Source organism: Tasmannia lanceolata, unplaced genomic scaffold, assembly GCF_043159265.1.
Source record: "Tasmannia lanceolata isolate RefF3 unplaced genomic scaffold, GAP_Taslan_0.1 ptg000024l, whole genome shotgun sequence".
NCBI classification, from domain to species: Eukaryota; Viridiplantae; Streptophyta; class Magnoliopsida; order Canellales; family Winteraceae; genus Tasmannia; species Tasmannia lanceolata.
Window position 1 is genome coordinate 15,798,355 of NW_027518701.1, and position 15,543 is coordinate 15,813,897.

At 36.2% G+C, this 15,543-nt stretch overlaps 1 protein-coding gene across 3 annotated transcripts in view; it reads left to right on the plus strand.

Moving 5' to 3' along the window:
* ARP4 (actin-related protein 4) overlaps positions 1–15,543 on the plus strand; it is a 43,061-nt gene that overhangs the window by 5,729 nt on the left and 21,789 nt on the right. For all 3 annotated transcript variants that reach the window (XM_077367157.1, XM_077367156.1, XM_077367158.1), the window contains 5 exons: positions 2,051–2,111; positions 2,277–2,326; positions 8,773–8,827; positions 12,403–12,480; positions 12,565–12,618. In XM_077367157.1, the coding sequence (XP_077223272.1) occupies positions 2,051–2,111; positions 2,277–2,326; positions 8,773–8,827; positions 12,403–12,480; positions 12,565–12,618 (298 nt within the window). The remainder of the gene's footprint in view (positions 1–2,050; positions 2,112–2,276; positions 2,327–8,772; positions 8,828–12,402; positions 12,481–12,564; positions 12,619–15,543) is intronic.

The window sequence follows — 15,543 nt, forward strand, 5'->3', positions numbered from 1 at the left end:
CGGCTTACCTCTTAGAATAGGTAAACCTTTGAAGGCGTTGTAAGGCCATGAGGTAGACATATGGAGAAAAAAGTTGTCTCATTGGAAGAAGTGCCTTCTATTTTGGGGAAAGGGTTACCCTCATAAATGCGTTCTTGTTCAATATTGCTATTTAAAAACTTCCCGAGTCTAATCATCGACTTGTTTGAGTCTATTTTGTTGGTCGAATTGTGGTCCGATTTTGTGTTTTGCTCTACCAATTCAATCAGAACTCATCTGACTCGCCTAAGTTAATGAAGACAGTGTGCCAATCATTGACTTGTCTACGTTGACTCCCTTTTGCCTAGGCCGGGTTCTCATTCAAGTCAGAGTTTTTAAGCACTACTCCTTTTGGGAAGTGGTTATTGAGACTGGATGAAGAATATAAGGACTTTTGAGGGAAATTGTCATAGGAAGTATAGGTCGGGATAGGGGGTTTGGTACTATTAGAGTGAGCTAAAGGAAAATGAAAGCATTTGTTTGAACATAGTTTTAAATTTCCACCGAAATTGACACAAAACCACCAAAATATTTCTATTTCCATCCCCACCGAAACACATACTGAATCCAAAACTTATACTAAAACCAAAACAGTAAGTGTATACAATAATTATAATATAATATATCAGTATGTGTTATATAATTTAATAATTATATTTATATATATTGCATGGGAAATATAATATATGTATTATGTGTAAATGTTTATACGAATTACATGTGAAATGTGATATTTGCTGAATTATTAGACATGCACGACAGTACATGTTATGGTTGTCTTTCTTATGTTATGGTTTCTAAGTGTGTATTTTTTGCTTATTCTGTCATTTTCTGATGTTTCAAAGTTTAATCATCTGCATATGTTTCAAAATGTTTCCGCTATGATTTAGTCGTCACTTTGAATTTATTGTTGACACATGTGTCCTGCTGTGTTCGACACGACACGTGTGTCCACACGTGTCGACACTCGTTTGGACACTTTTAAATGCATTGCTTGGAGTGTTAGAGTTAATGTGGGTTTGTGGGCACATATTTGTGTAATAATCAATAATTTTATGTGTATGAACGTGTCACCATTTCTAGATTTTTAGATGCTGCCATGTCAGACAACTCATATCCGTGTCAAAACTTGACACACTAATTCATATCGATAAATTATGATTATATATACTTTGTATTTTAGCCATGTCCCTGTTAATAAATTTTGGGGGTTTGCCGTGTCCGACACTCCGTGTTGGTGTCGACATGCGACACTTGTGTCCGTGTCCACAAATCATAGCGTTTCCGTGATTTTACCATATTTCAGCTGAAATTTCCAATCCAATCCGAAACATTTTTGTTTCCATGGCAATTGAAATTGAATCAAAAACCGAAATTAAAAAAATAAAAAATGATTTCACTTTTTGGACATTCATTTGTTCAGTATTTCATATATTTCACGGAGATTGTGTCCATAAAGCTTCATAATGGCATCTTTTTTTTTTGTTCGAAACAAGAGTTGATGTAACCTCCACCGTGAGGAATTAGTCGCACAAAAAATGAGAGGCTTGAAATGGTTGAGGCCAGCCTTGTTTTCCTTTTGCTTCTAATCTCAGCCCATTTGATTATTTGAATGTCCAATTTTGTTGTAAGGAACTTCCTTTGCAGCTGAGGTTAGATGAAAGAGATGGGATAGAAATGGAATACGAGTGGGAGAGAATAGGAGTAGGTTTTATAACAACTCATGTGTGTGTGTCTATATATCTTATATATATATATATATATAAAGTTGTATGATAGCAAAAGACCCAATTGCCCTTGATGAAAGACCCCTATTATAGGGATGTCTTAAGAAAACCACCTCTCTAAACAGTACCAACTATGAGATACCAACATTGTAGATATTGCTGTTTAACGTTATTGCATTTTGTTTGATTTTATTCTAATATCTTAATATGTTTTGATTGCCTTCCATGATTTATTGTTTAAAAGGTACATAACCTGTTACTGTTTATGGAGAGTGATATAACTTTTTCTTTGGCATATCTGACAGGACGGCGGAGCTTATGTTTGAAAAATACCAAGTCCCAGCATTGTTTTTAGCCAAGAATGCTGTATGCTTTTGGTCCATCCTTGCTTGTTTATCTTTCTACCTGAACTTCAATTCAATTCGAATCACAATCACATGTTTGTTATTGTATTCTTCATTTTTCCATTCTTACCAGTCCATGATTGTTTGTAATCTTGGACCCTTAAACTTTTGTCTTTTCCATTGTCAGGTTCTCACATCTTTTGCTTCTGGACGTGCAACCTCATTGGTTGTTGACAGGTTGGAGTTAATTTACTTTAATACTTGTTCTAGTTTCATTTTTCTCCTTGGCATTTTATATTGTTATTCATGGACAGTTTTTTCTTTTACATAAGTTGGTCTGGGCAGAACAAAACCTTTTAGGCTTTTACAAAGATAACTCAATGAATTTCAATCTTGTGACCTCATTATATGGTTTCTGCAAAGTGCTCTTGCTACTTGCTATCGAGGGCTTTGGCTATTCCTACACACAATTCTCAGTACTTAAATGCATTTCGTAGTCTGAATCAGTACATTCCTTTTGGTTTTGTTCTGTCAAATCTATATAATGTTATTCATTCTACTATATCTATATTTATGGCCGTAATTATTTTGAATGATTCTGACGATCCTAATTTAACATCTTGCTTTGATGCATTTAATTCTGTAGCACTGTATACATGGGATCTTTTTACTTCAATTGTTTCCTAACCTCATAGGAAGTATTTTCTGAATAATACCACGCAATATTAACCCCTGTTTAATTCACAATCAAGTCATTCTATCATCATTTACATTTATTGACTAGTCTAGCGTCTTCCAGAGTGGCTAGTGTGTGGACTATTCCAGTCCCTCCTAGAGTAGGTACTTTTGAACGGGCAGCAATAAAGGAAAGAATTAAGACGGTGGACTTCTTATTCATTCATTGCAAGTTTGCTAGAGACATTTGAAGTAAGCTGAATAATAGATTCGTCATATCCTGGGTTTTTCCTGAATCCCTTCTAGACTTGCTACTAAGTTGGAAGGCTAATCCGTGGAACGAAAGAGGCAAAATTCTATGGTACATGTCTTTTCTGGCCACATTATGGGTCATTTCGATGAGATCTCTGATTATGGTTCTGCTTCGCCACCGTGGAGATTCCTCAGTATTATGGATGAGATCTCTGATTATGTTTATGATTCGGCTACCTTTTCTCACATATTCGGAGATCGGCAAATGGCAAATCTGATTCCCTTGCCAAATTTGGGGTTAGCAGGGCTAGTTGAGAGTGGTTTGATTATCTCCCTCCGTAAATTTTATTTTCTTTTTCCTTTTCTTTGTATTTTGTGAACCTTCTCGGTTCCTTCCTTCAATATATTAATATTTCAAAAAAAATAAAAATTATGGGTCATTTCGAAGGAAAGGAATGCTAGGGTTTTCAAAGGCAAATCCAAGAGCTCTTCCTCTTTCTATTTAGAATTGATGAAGAAAAGGTAAGTGATTGCGTCATCTATTTCTTGGGTAAAAATCTTGCCCATCATTTAAATTTATGTCTGCATATGACCTTGGGAGAGGTGGAAGGACATTGGTGTCAGCGGGGAGAGAATACAGAAGACGATTTAAGATTGGATACCCCCTCTGCCAGGTTCCTTAGAGCGTAACTTTGATGGCTCAAGCTTGGGGAATCCTGGTCCTACTGGTGTTGGGTGGAGTTCTTAGAAACGAGTTGGGAGCGGTTCTATGGGCTTATGCTGGGCCTATTGGGACGGTCGACGCTTCGGAGGCAGAAGTGCGCGCTGCATACCAAGGTCTGGAGCTAATTAAGAAAAACAACCTTGATAATATAGTGGTAGAAGGAGACTCATCAAATATTATTAGATAGCTCAAAGGTGTGCATAAACCTCCTTGGAGATTTAAGAGGTTGTTCAATGAGATTTTTGACTGGGTGAGACCCATGAAGGTAGAGTTTATTCAAGTTCGGTTGTTCAATGAGATGTTTGACTGGGTGAGACCCATGAAGGCAGAGTTTATTCAAGTTCGGTGATCGGCTTATCAGGTTGCGGATAGTTTAGCTAGAGAAGGAGTCTTTAAGGATTTTCTTTTAAAAAAAAAGGGAGTCTTTAAGGGTTCTCTAGCTCTCTTTGATTCTCTCCCGCCGTGATTTTGTCTTTGTATTTTCTTATTAATGTTGTATTCTCTTTCTCTCTGTGTTCCTTGACCATCTCGGTCATTTCATTAATATATTTGGTAACCATTTAAAAAAAAAAAAATCCTGCTTACCTCCATTTTTTTGAATGACAATAAAATATCAGTAAGAAATAGAGAAAAATGAAATGACAAGGCCGAGGGGGACTCAAAAAAAGAAAAAGAAAAAGAAAAAGAAGATAAATCACAACCCCTAGAAAGAAAAGAAACAAAGCTACCAAGACTACAAGGACTCAAGGAGGAAGAAAATACAAAACAGTAATATGATCTCTATCAATCCCAGAGTGGGCAATCTGGTCTGGCTCACTGGTAGCCGAATGCCAAACATGTCGACGATCCACATTTTGACTTGATCACATCCTGAATTTCTTCGATGGTGTTAGCGAATCTCCAAGGATAGAAATCATGTTACTCACACGCCTAATAGCATTGAGGGAATCCCCCTCTATGATGAGTTATGTCACAAATATCTCCGATATTTTCAAAATATCACTTTTTTATCGTGACATTTTGATAAAACGGCAAAATACCAAAATAGATGAGTTATGTCACAAATATCTCCGATATTTTCAAAATATCACGTTTTTATCGTGACATTTTGATAAAACGACAAAATATTGAAATAATCCCGAGATTTTAAAAATATAGCTATATTTTCATTTTTGTCATAAAATGTCGCGATAATATCACTATATTAACCTGATATTTTTACAATATTTTTATTTTATATTTTATCTTAAATTTATATTTTATATATTTTTTAAATAGTTTTATTTTTATCATTTTTCATGATATAAACCCGAAAAATAAAAATATTTAATATATCCCAAGATTTTCCCTTGCCGAGAAATTCCCGAGAACGATAAAAATAATTTGTGACATAGATGATGAGACGATCTATTGCATTTTAATCAAATAGCATACCACACAGAGGAGCATGGACAAATTGCCTCATTAGGTTCTTTCTCGCTGATGAGACCTAAGAAAGCCCATCTAACCTCACTCAAAGGGCTCTTTAGCAGACCTCCAATGCTAGCAGGGCCTGGATTTCCGAGACTTGACTCATCAAAGTTCAACTTCAAAATCGCAAGAGCATGATTTTGAATTTCCCAAAATTTCCCCAGAATGATCGAGATTTCAATTTCCACCCCACTGAAACGAAATCTATATGACTTCCTTTTACATCATTATTTCTCTAGAATTTTGACTGAAATTTCTGAAAATCGACTAAAATGGTCGGAACGACAAAAAAATAAAAATAAAAAAAATGAAAAAGATTTCATTATTTGTATTTCATTTCATTTTATTAATGTAGAGAATGATATCTGGTAGGCAACATCATTGAACTACAGAACAAATAACCTCATCTTATGCATGGGATGTTAGATCGGCATGGGACGATTAATACCTTGTAACTCTATGTGGTATTGACATAGAGTTGGGGTCCTTAAGTGGGAGACTAGTCATTGTATCTTTTATACTTCACTTCATTATATTTCTCTATTGACTTTACTATGTTAGAGATCCGCGACAATGCATGTCACTAGGTGTTCGATGTGATTTATTTTAGTCATAGGTATTCGATGGGATTAAGCCATTTTTTTGAATGATAACGATGGGATTAAGCCATTACGGATGGTTTTATTGGTTATGTGATGGTTTCTAAGTATGTATTTGTGCTTATTCTAGCATTTCCCAATGTTTCATCTTAAAATTTCATCATTTTCAGATGTTTCCATATGTTTCTGTGATTTTACAACAGTTCCACCGAAATTTCCACTGAAACCGAAATGTTTCCATTTCCATTCTGACCGAACCCGAAACCGGAATTTAAACCTTGCCCAGGAAGGATCCCATCCGGGGCAAGGGCGATCCTTGCCACAGCTGCTTAGTCGGATTTCTGTTTAGCTCCATTGTGCTTGGTTTTCCTTCTCAATTGATCTACAAATTCTGGGACAAATGTCATTTCAACTAGAGGCAGATGCTAGGTTAAGTGGTTAACACACGCAAACCCTTTTAAGTTGCTCTAGGCCTTTTCACCATTACGATGTTCTAAGTCTTTCTTGCCTCAAAATATCTTATTAGCATCTTAACGATTGAATTTGTTCATCTTCTAGTCACATTTGTCATTGGCCTGCATATTTACTAATTCATTCTAGAAAAATAGATACCAAGTAGATTGTTGTAGGTAATTTATAAAATGTTATTGCATATATACTGTGTATTATGCCTTACTTTTGTTCTATACTTATCCCAACACTGCAAAAGAATCTTGTTATTGTTCATATCTACATTTCCCTCATGTTTTCTTGTGTCTGATTGTGTCTGTGGAACATGAAAGTTGTGGAGTGATTGATATAGTGTTTCCTGTTTACATCTAAAGTATCTTTGTATGATCTTTCTTCATCAACTTATAGTCTAACTATCCTTTCTCTTTCATCCTTTTTTTTTCTTTTGTCTATTTTCTTTGATACTCTTCTACGTCATTTTGACTTGATTACTCGTGCTTTCCCAATCAACTAGTGACTACATGGTCGTCTTCATATTAGTTATTTACTTTGATTGAAGATATATGAACATGTTTGTTTTCTTCTTTTTGTGTTATCTATTCTGCTTGCTTAACAAGAGATATAATGGCCAAACATGCTTGCCCATCATGGTTTCCTACTGATTTAACTACAATAATAATTTTACGGAGCTGATATATTCACCCCTTAATTTTATGATGGGCGCCCCCTTTCCATAGTTTCATGAATGATTGGGTAATGCCGCTGTGTGTGTGTGTGTGTGTGTGTGTGTGTCAAGTCTCAACTCTTTTTCCCTCTATTTCTACCACAATGATCTTGACCTCGACTGAAATACAAAGACCGTCTTTGTGTTGGCATGTGCTATCACATCCCCAATTTTATCATTCTAAACTTTCAACTGCTCCTTGTTCTTTCATGCTGCTGGATCTGACGATCTTGATACTTTTTCTTGGCAAATCTCCCTGCCTCTTATCGTTTGCGAATCGTTCAAGCAGGTCTCAAGATTGGAGACCAATAGATGGATCAGATTGTTGGGTTCTTTGAAGTGCAGCAAGAGAGATGACTGATATTATATGGTCCATATCATCCAGTCATCTGTGAAATTTTATGGAAAAGGGAGTTTGCCACGGAAAAAAGGAGGGGAGAATTTATCAGCTCTCTAATTTAATCATGCATATTTGTCTATAGGAATTTGTTGCATGACTTGAATGGATGTTTTAAGAGGTCAAGGTTGTTGCTATCATGGTTTCAAATTTCGGTTTCGGAATGCATTTCGGTCCTCATCGAAACCGAAATTTTAACCAAAATATTAGCCGAAATTTTGAAATTTTAGCCGAAATTTGCTGAAATTAATTCGATGGCCTATTTTTTCTCTAGTTTAATTTCGGTAATTTTGGTTGAAATTTCGGGATAATATTAAATAATTATCGAAATTCGAGATTTTTGGGTGAAAATCCCTTAGATTTCGGATGAAATTTCGGGATAAAGAAATTTTGGCCGAAATAAACTTACGGTTTCGGGTATTATCGATTTCAGTTTCGTTCTCCACCGAAACCCGAAATTTCGGATTTCAGTCAAAATTTAAAACCATGGTTGCTACCATGATTTTAAATTTCGGTTTCGGTCGCCACAGAAACAAAAAGTTTCGATTTCGGTGGGAATCCTGTAAAATCACGGAAGCATATGGAATTGTGAAATCCCGGAAACATATTGAAGCATATGCCAATCTAGAATTTAAAGACGAAACTTCGAGAAATGCTAGAATAAGCACAAATACACATTTAGAAACCATCACATGCAAGACAATCATCCATAATGGTTTAAAAACATCGAACTCCTTATGACATGCACTGTGGCGCATTTATGATGATCTAGTACTTACCAAATTCATATAAATATTTATACATAATACATGAATCATATTTCACATGCAATTCATATTAATATAATGATAAAGCAAATAGCTCCAAATGTAGTAAATTTCCACATAAACCGACATGAAACGACCGACATGTTTCTGCTTCCATCCCCACCGAAACCGACACTGAAATGACCGAAATGCATAAACCTAAATCATGTGTAATAGTAGTATACTATATCGGTATATGCTGCTTTCTATTCGTGTCTACCTTGGCTTTCTATTCCTGTGTCATCTGGTCATATTTTGAAACTAACTTGGCTTTCTATTCCTATGTCTACCTTTCTTTAAATTTTGATGCTTCTTTTGTAGGTTCATTTTTGTATGGTTTATATTTTGCACATATTCTACTTGCACCTTCCAAGTTGTATCATATCGCCCAAAATGTGTTGATACCTTAGTAATCTTTTAAAATTTCAAGATAATTCTTGATTTCATGTCTGTAGCTTTTCTTTTTCAGTTTATCTTGATTTATTGGGATTTTATTTGGCCACCTCTGTACTCTCATTTTATTATACAAACTGGTTGTGCATTCTGCCATTATGAGTACTAACAAATATTTGTGTCAATTTCTCAGTGGTGGCGGATCTACTACCGTTGCGGCTGTGCATGATGGTTATGTTCTTCAAAAGGTATTCTGGCGATTTATATATTTAATTAATTGGCTACTTTCTCTTAGAAACAACATAATCAATAATAGAATGCACAAGGGAAAAATAACAAATTGTGCAGCTAGTTTTGAGAGGTAGTCTAAACCTAAGAAGCATGGGTACGGGTGCGGGTACGACACGACACGGGTACGTGATTTTCAAAAAAACCCGGGTGCGGGTACGTTTGGGTACGCTGAATATAATAATATTTTTTATTATTTTATTTTCAAAGTTTCAATTCTACTCCAGATTTTATCTGCCAAACAAACAGCTAGGCCTAAACAATTAAAGTAAAAATTACCCACAATCTCAAACAAACAAAGCCTAAACAAACATCTACTGATTTTTTCCTATTCATTTAATTTATCTGAGGTGCATGTTCTCTCCAGAGAAAATGAGCCCTGAAATGGTTTTTTGCAAAATTGCCTAGCAAATCCCAATCGGATTTCAAAATCTGAAACGAACAGGGCCTTAAAGGCTTAAACCCTAGATGGCTGGCACAATGGCACCTTAGATAAATTAAATGAATAGCACAAAACCTGTAATTTTGAGATTGTGGCAACTGATTATGAGCCTCAAACCTATTATCAGACTCAAATTAGATTTGGGGAACACAATCAGTTGGCATAATCTCAAGAAAAAAAATGGGAGAGAAAGAAAGAGAGCAGGAGAGATAAAGAGAGAGAGAGAGAGCAATAGAGAGAGAGAGAGAGAGAGAGAGAGAGAGAGAGAGAGAGAGAGAGAGAGAGTGCAGTATCATTTCAAGAGAAATTATATGGTGTAAGGGCTTACAACAATAAGGCCTTTTGTACGGTGGAAGTACCACCCTTGTCTTTTGATCCAACAACAGCTCCTCAAAAAGCTCAAAAAGTAAGCTGCTGTTGGATCAAAACGGTACACCTACCATTTTGTTGTAAGCCCTTACACCACATAAAATTCCTCATTTCAAAAAAAGAAAGAAAGAGAGAGAGCAGTAGAGAGAGAAAGAGAGCAGTAGAGAGAGAGAGAGAGAGAGAGAAATACCTTTGAGAGAGAGGGAGGGAGGGCCGGAGAGAGCCGCGGCTGGAGAATCCATCCGGAGAGGGAGTCACATAGAGAGAAGGGGAGAGAGCAGCGTTAGGGTTTTCTAAAAAAGAAAACCCTTCGTTTGCTTTTTATCTCATTTTTAAACACCCCCCCCCTTTTTTTTTTACTCCACACAACCCATTAATATATTCAGTAACATAACACCCCCCCTCCCCAACTAATTTTTTTTTAAAAAAACATCTGGTGCGTGTCGGGTGCGCACCCCGATACGCACCCGAAACTCAAATTTTGTTTTTTTTAAAAACCCATCTTTGGGTGCGTACCCGGGACGTACCCGAGCGTACCCGTACCGGATACGCACCCGACACGGGTACGAGGCTTTTTAGGGGTACCCGTGCTTCCTTGGTCTAAACTGAAGGGTGCCCTTGCATAAATAAGGTGAAAGGGCGCCCCCATTGGTTAAAAGTGCATTTAATGGACTTAAATGCACTAAATGCACTTTCAATCTATGTCAGGAATGTCGTTCTCCTGAATTTCTTGGCAAGGGAAAATCTCAGGATATATTAATTTTATTAATTTTTTTGGGTTTATATCTGGAAATAAACGGTAAAATTAAAATTATTTAAAAATATATAAAAATATTAAATTTAAGAAAAAAATATAAAATAAAAATATCGGCATAATATCACGATATTATCTGGATATTTTATGATAAAAACGGAAATATCGCTATATTTTTAAAATCTCGGGATTAGTTTGGGGTTTTGTCGTTTTATCAAAATCTTGCGATAAAAACGCTATATTTTGAAAATATCGGAGATATTTGTGACATAGCTTCCAATAAGATGTAAAAGTCAAAGCATTAAATGCATTTTCAACCAATGGGGGCACCCTTTCACCTTATTTATTCAAGGGCGCCCTTCAGTTTAGACTTCCTCTAGTTTTGAAGATACCTTGTTTTTTCTTGTCAAGAAATTTGAGTATGCAGTAGATTGTGGTTAATGGAGGCTTCTCTCATCTAGGCCACTTCTTACTTGGATACCGATACTTATGTTGATGTTTGACATCACAACAAAGTGTTTATTTTTATTTTTATTTTTTGGGAAGGTACATCACTATGAAATGCTGATATAGGATTTCTAAATGGGGGTAACTAGATACACGAGGAATGCACCTGTTAGAAGTTCACTCTTCTCAAGAGAACAAAAATTCCACTCTCTTCAGCGTTACATTCATTCCAGTTAGAAGTTCACTCATGATCCACAATATTGTTGGTGTTTCATTGTGTATGCTTGAACAAAAAGAGACACTTATCTACTAATATCAAACACTTCTAGAATAAAGATGGCTAATTTACCCTTGGGGAAAATCTTGTAGCTCAAGCTCATACACTTCCTTCAAAATTAATCTTAGTGATATTGGGAGGTGCAAGATTCCGTATTGGTTCAATGCTATCCATTGAAACCCTAGTGCACAAGCGCTTCCAATTCTGAAGTACCTTACTTCTCAACAAAATTCAATCTTCATATTGATCCACCAAATGGTTTGATCTCTAGGCTGAGAGATTCTTTCAAATAAAGTTACAAAGTTCGAATTCTGAAATCATTCGGCAAGGCAATTGTTCGTCAAAGTCAAGAAATGTTTGGGAGCCCTAATGGCTTAGCCGATAAATTAGCCAAGTCGGGTTTCGCTAGGCAGAATTTTTATACAAGGCACATGCTGTCTGGCATGTTTCTTTGTAATCCCATTTCCTTTAAGAAGTTTTCATTACCTTTAGAAAAAAAGCAAGTCATCAGAAAATCATCAGGGCCAGATGCTCTATCTCTTTCCATACTAAAAATCTCATGCCAAACCTCCTCTTCAGATCCTTCCAACCGCCTCATGTTTTCCCTTTTATAAATACACATATCAGTACCTCATCTAAGTACCAATTCGGCAATTCCATGGTGTCATTGTTGTCTGCATAGTCACAAATATCTCCAATATTTTAAAAAATATTGTGATATTTTGTGATTTTGACAAAACTACATAATCCCAATTTTTTTCTAAGATCTTAAAAAATCATTGAGTTATCTTCGTATTTTATTTTTTGCTGTGAAAATATCACAGAATATCTCCATAAATTTATGATATTATTCTCTGTCCTAATTTTGTTCTATTTTTTAAATTTTTTTAATGGAAAATTTTACATATTTTAATTTAAATTTTTTTCCCAATATAAAACTGAAATAAACAAAAAAAAATTAAAAAACCTCAAGGAAAACCCTTCTTGAGAAAATCCCGAGACAAATATTTATGACTATGGTTGTCTGTGGCTTTTGGACAGTTCGACCATTATTGGTATCATTTCTCTTTTAGGTTTTCATTTGGCTAAGTACCTTAATTCATAATGAGTATTTTAGAACAGTAAATTTGGAAAAGTTAGTGCCTTTCACACTAAGTTCTGATTCTCTTGAATAACAGATGCTGCTTTGCTAATGGGACTCTACTTCCCTTTTTCTGCTAACATATCACTATCTCTATGACTCCAGGCTGTTGCAACATCTCCGATTGGAGGCGAATTATTGACCGACTGCATGATGAAGAGTTTGGAAAGCAAAGGCATCATTGTAAGTTCCTTTTTAATATAATTTGCAGGATCCAGAGACTGCTATCTGAGTTTGTCTTTGATTGACTATTTTTTGGTTTTGCAGATGAAACCTAGATATTCTTTTAAGAGAAAGGAAATACGCCCAGGAGTATTCCAGGTAGCATAGCAGGCATTTTACTTCTCACTATAGATTGGTGTCTACAATCCCGTTCCACAAATTTTTTTTTGTTCCTTTTCTCTTACTAATTTTTATGGGATTTCTTGTTTGAAGTACTTAAAGGAGTCTAATGGAACCACAGAGTGCTTGAGATATTGCTGAAATGTGCATGGACATTAATATTTTACTTTGAGAATATTTTGAAGCTGTGGATGATACCAGTCACACACTTCTATCAGACTGCTAAGTCTTAGACATAGAACTCTTCTCTCTGGAAAGGCTGAAATAGGAGGATCTGTTTCATGGGTGCCAATGCTCTTTCTTTTATTAAACCCTGTTGGAGAAATACCTTTCAACATCAAACGGCAATATGCAACTGTGACTATGCTAGGCAAATAAATTTATTATTATCATATATGATTTCTATCAAGGAATACAGATGAAAAATATGACATTTGGAAGCCACCATGAATAGCTTATACACGCCCCATGTTGATCTGATCAAACTCAGAAGAGCCGCATCATGAAAATCTGGGAAGCCTTGAAGTGAAAAATGCTTTTTAATTATCCCTAAGAGGCTAGCTAAGACCATCTTTTGGATAGGCCTCACAAGACTGCATTTATCAACTCTTTTAGCCAGATTGTGAGTTCTCCTTGGAAGGCCATAGAAATAAACGGAGAGCGCAGGACCCCCAAAAGATCTACCCCAACACGTCGTGCAATCTTTTCTGCAGGAAATCTCAGCCATACCCCTCAAATGACAGGGTATTATCTCGAATGCCCCTCAAAAGGTCCTCAAACTAGTGTCATGTATCCTTCTGTAACCGTCTACCTCCTCTTTTATTTCATTTCTTTGTTCTATGAACAAATTTCAATCAGATCTCTCTCTCTCTCTCTCTCTCCACTGCAGCCCATCACCGTGCTTTCATTACACCCCAAGGCGGGAATTGCATTCTATGATGGAGTCTGCATTCTAATTTTTAAGTGTCTTTTAGGTGCGTTAAGTTAGTTATAAGAGGGGCAACACAGTTTTTCCCCACTAATATAATGTGGTTTCTTTAAGTTTTAGGTGCTTATAAATGGAACCCACATGTTTATAACAAAAATCTTAAGTGATTTAAGTCATTTGTAATTAATCATTTAAGTTGTTAAGTAACCTCAAGGGCCCACATTACAACATAAGAGAGTCCTTGTATTTGTGGGACTTGAAATGGGTTAGTTTCCATGATGGGTTTGAAGAGTCCTAGTTTATTTGTTGTAGGATTAGATAAAGTCCATCTAATGAGACTGAGTTGAATAAATAATTTGACATTTGCCTTGTTACTATTGATAGAAAATTGGAGCCCTTAGGGTGTTAAGAATTTTGTTTTATGAAGGAAAGTCCATGTAAAAAGTCTTAAGTTGGTAGAAGTCCTAAAACTCCTAATAGGGGCAGGAATTGGAGTTTACAATTTGATTTGGGTGATGTTTAGGAGTTCCAATCCTCCCCTAATCATGAATTTCGTGGGGTTTGAAGTATTTATAAATTGTAAAGGCCTATGGTCACAGCTACCATGATATAAGTGAATAGACTCTCTCTCTCTCTCTCTCTCTCTCTCTCTCTCTCCCTCTCTTTAAGGGAGCATTAGTCCTCCCTCCTCATTCCCTTTCTTCTACTTTTTTTCTATGTTCTTTATCTTCTTTGGTTGAGATCAACTCCCCCCTCCCCCTCTCGGATGCCACTTACAGCTGGACGACCAGCGCATGATGCCCAACACACCATCCCAATTCCTAGAAAAGTACCCTACGAACCTTGCATTTGCACCAATTTGGTATTAAAGCCTAGGTTCTAATGACTTATAGGAATAGCGAGATTATGATAGGAAGATTTGAGCCTATGGACCGTAATCATTACATAATGATGATTTGACATATACCATGATTTTATGGAGTTATTGAATTTGAACGTCTTGATTGCGTAGAAGCATTGGGGGAATATTTATGAAAACATAATATGGATGATGACCAAATGATTTGCATTACTATGATAACTTTGGCTTGGCATGCCTTAGAGTGGTGGCTAACACTAAAGTAGAAACGACACATAATGGGAAACCACTTGTTATTCATTGGATTTATATAAGGGAGCAATTTTTGTAAAAAAGCTAGCTCCAAAAACTTTTCAAGCATTTAAAATACTATGAGCTGGAAAACTTGGTGATAACTTTTCAAGTATTTCAATAGGAGAAAGTGGAGAAAGCCAAGCTCATGCGAGGAAATTATTTGCTTGGTTGAAGATCCAGAAAACTTGGCGAATGTACTTGGCCAAGAAAGTATGCATAAGATGCAATTATCTTCGGTCATCCAGATCCAAGCTTGTACAAGAGAATTGGCAATGCAACAATCGCTCAACTTAAAGCAACCGACGGGAGCTGCATGAGAGATCTAATGACCCTCCTGACAGAATATTGCTTGCTCACTTTATTTGAGGATTCTGAAAGAGGTTGTCATCCATCAGAGTTGGTTCCATCAAAATTTATCCAGTGAACACTATATGAGGATCAAAAGAGCAACTAGTGAGTGTTAGCCAACCTGCATGGAAGAGACAAATCGTTTGACATATTGAATAGGAATAACTTACACTTATACTACAACAAGAAAGGGATATCCAAGATGATACTTCTGTTGATATGTACTCCACGGAGTTACCATTCCCTTGCAAAATTTTAGTACCTTTTGTTTTAACCTATTGGTCAAGTATTGGTGCCCACCACTTAAATAACTAAAGCCCCTCTATAAATATCCATGAATCCACATCAAAGCGCCTATCTTGAAAAAATCTGAAAGAAAACCTCCCTCCCCCTTGACCGACTTTCCCTTCCCCCTCTCTCCCTTTCCTCTCACCCAATCGACCCCCCTTCCTTTTCCTTGTCTCTCTAATATATT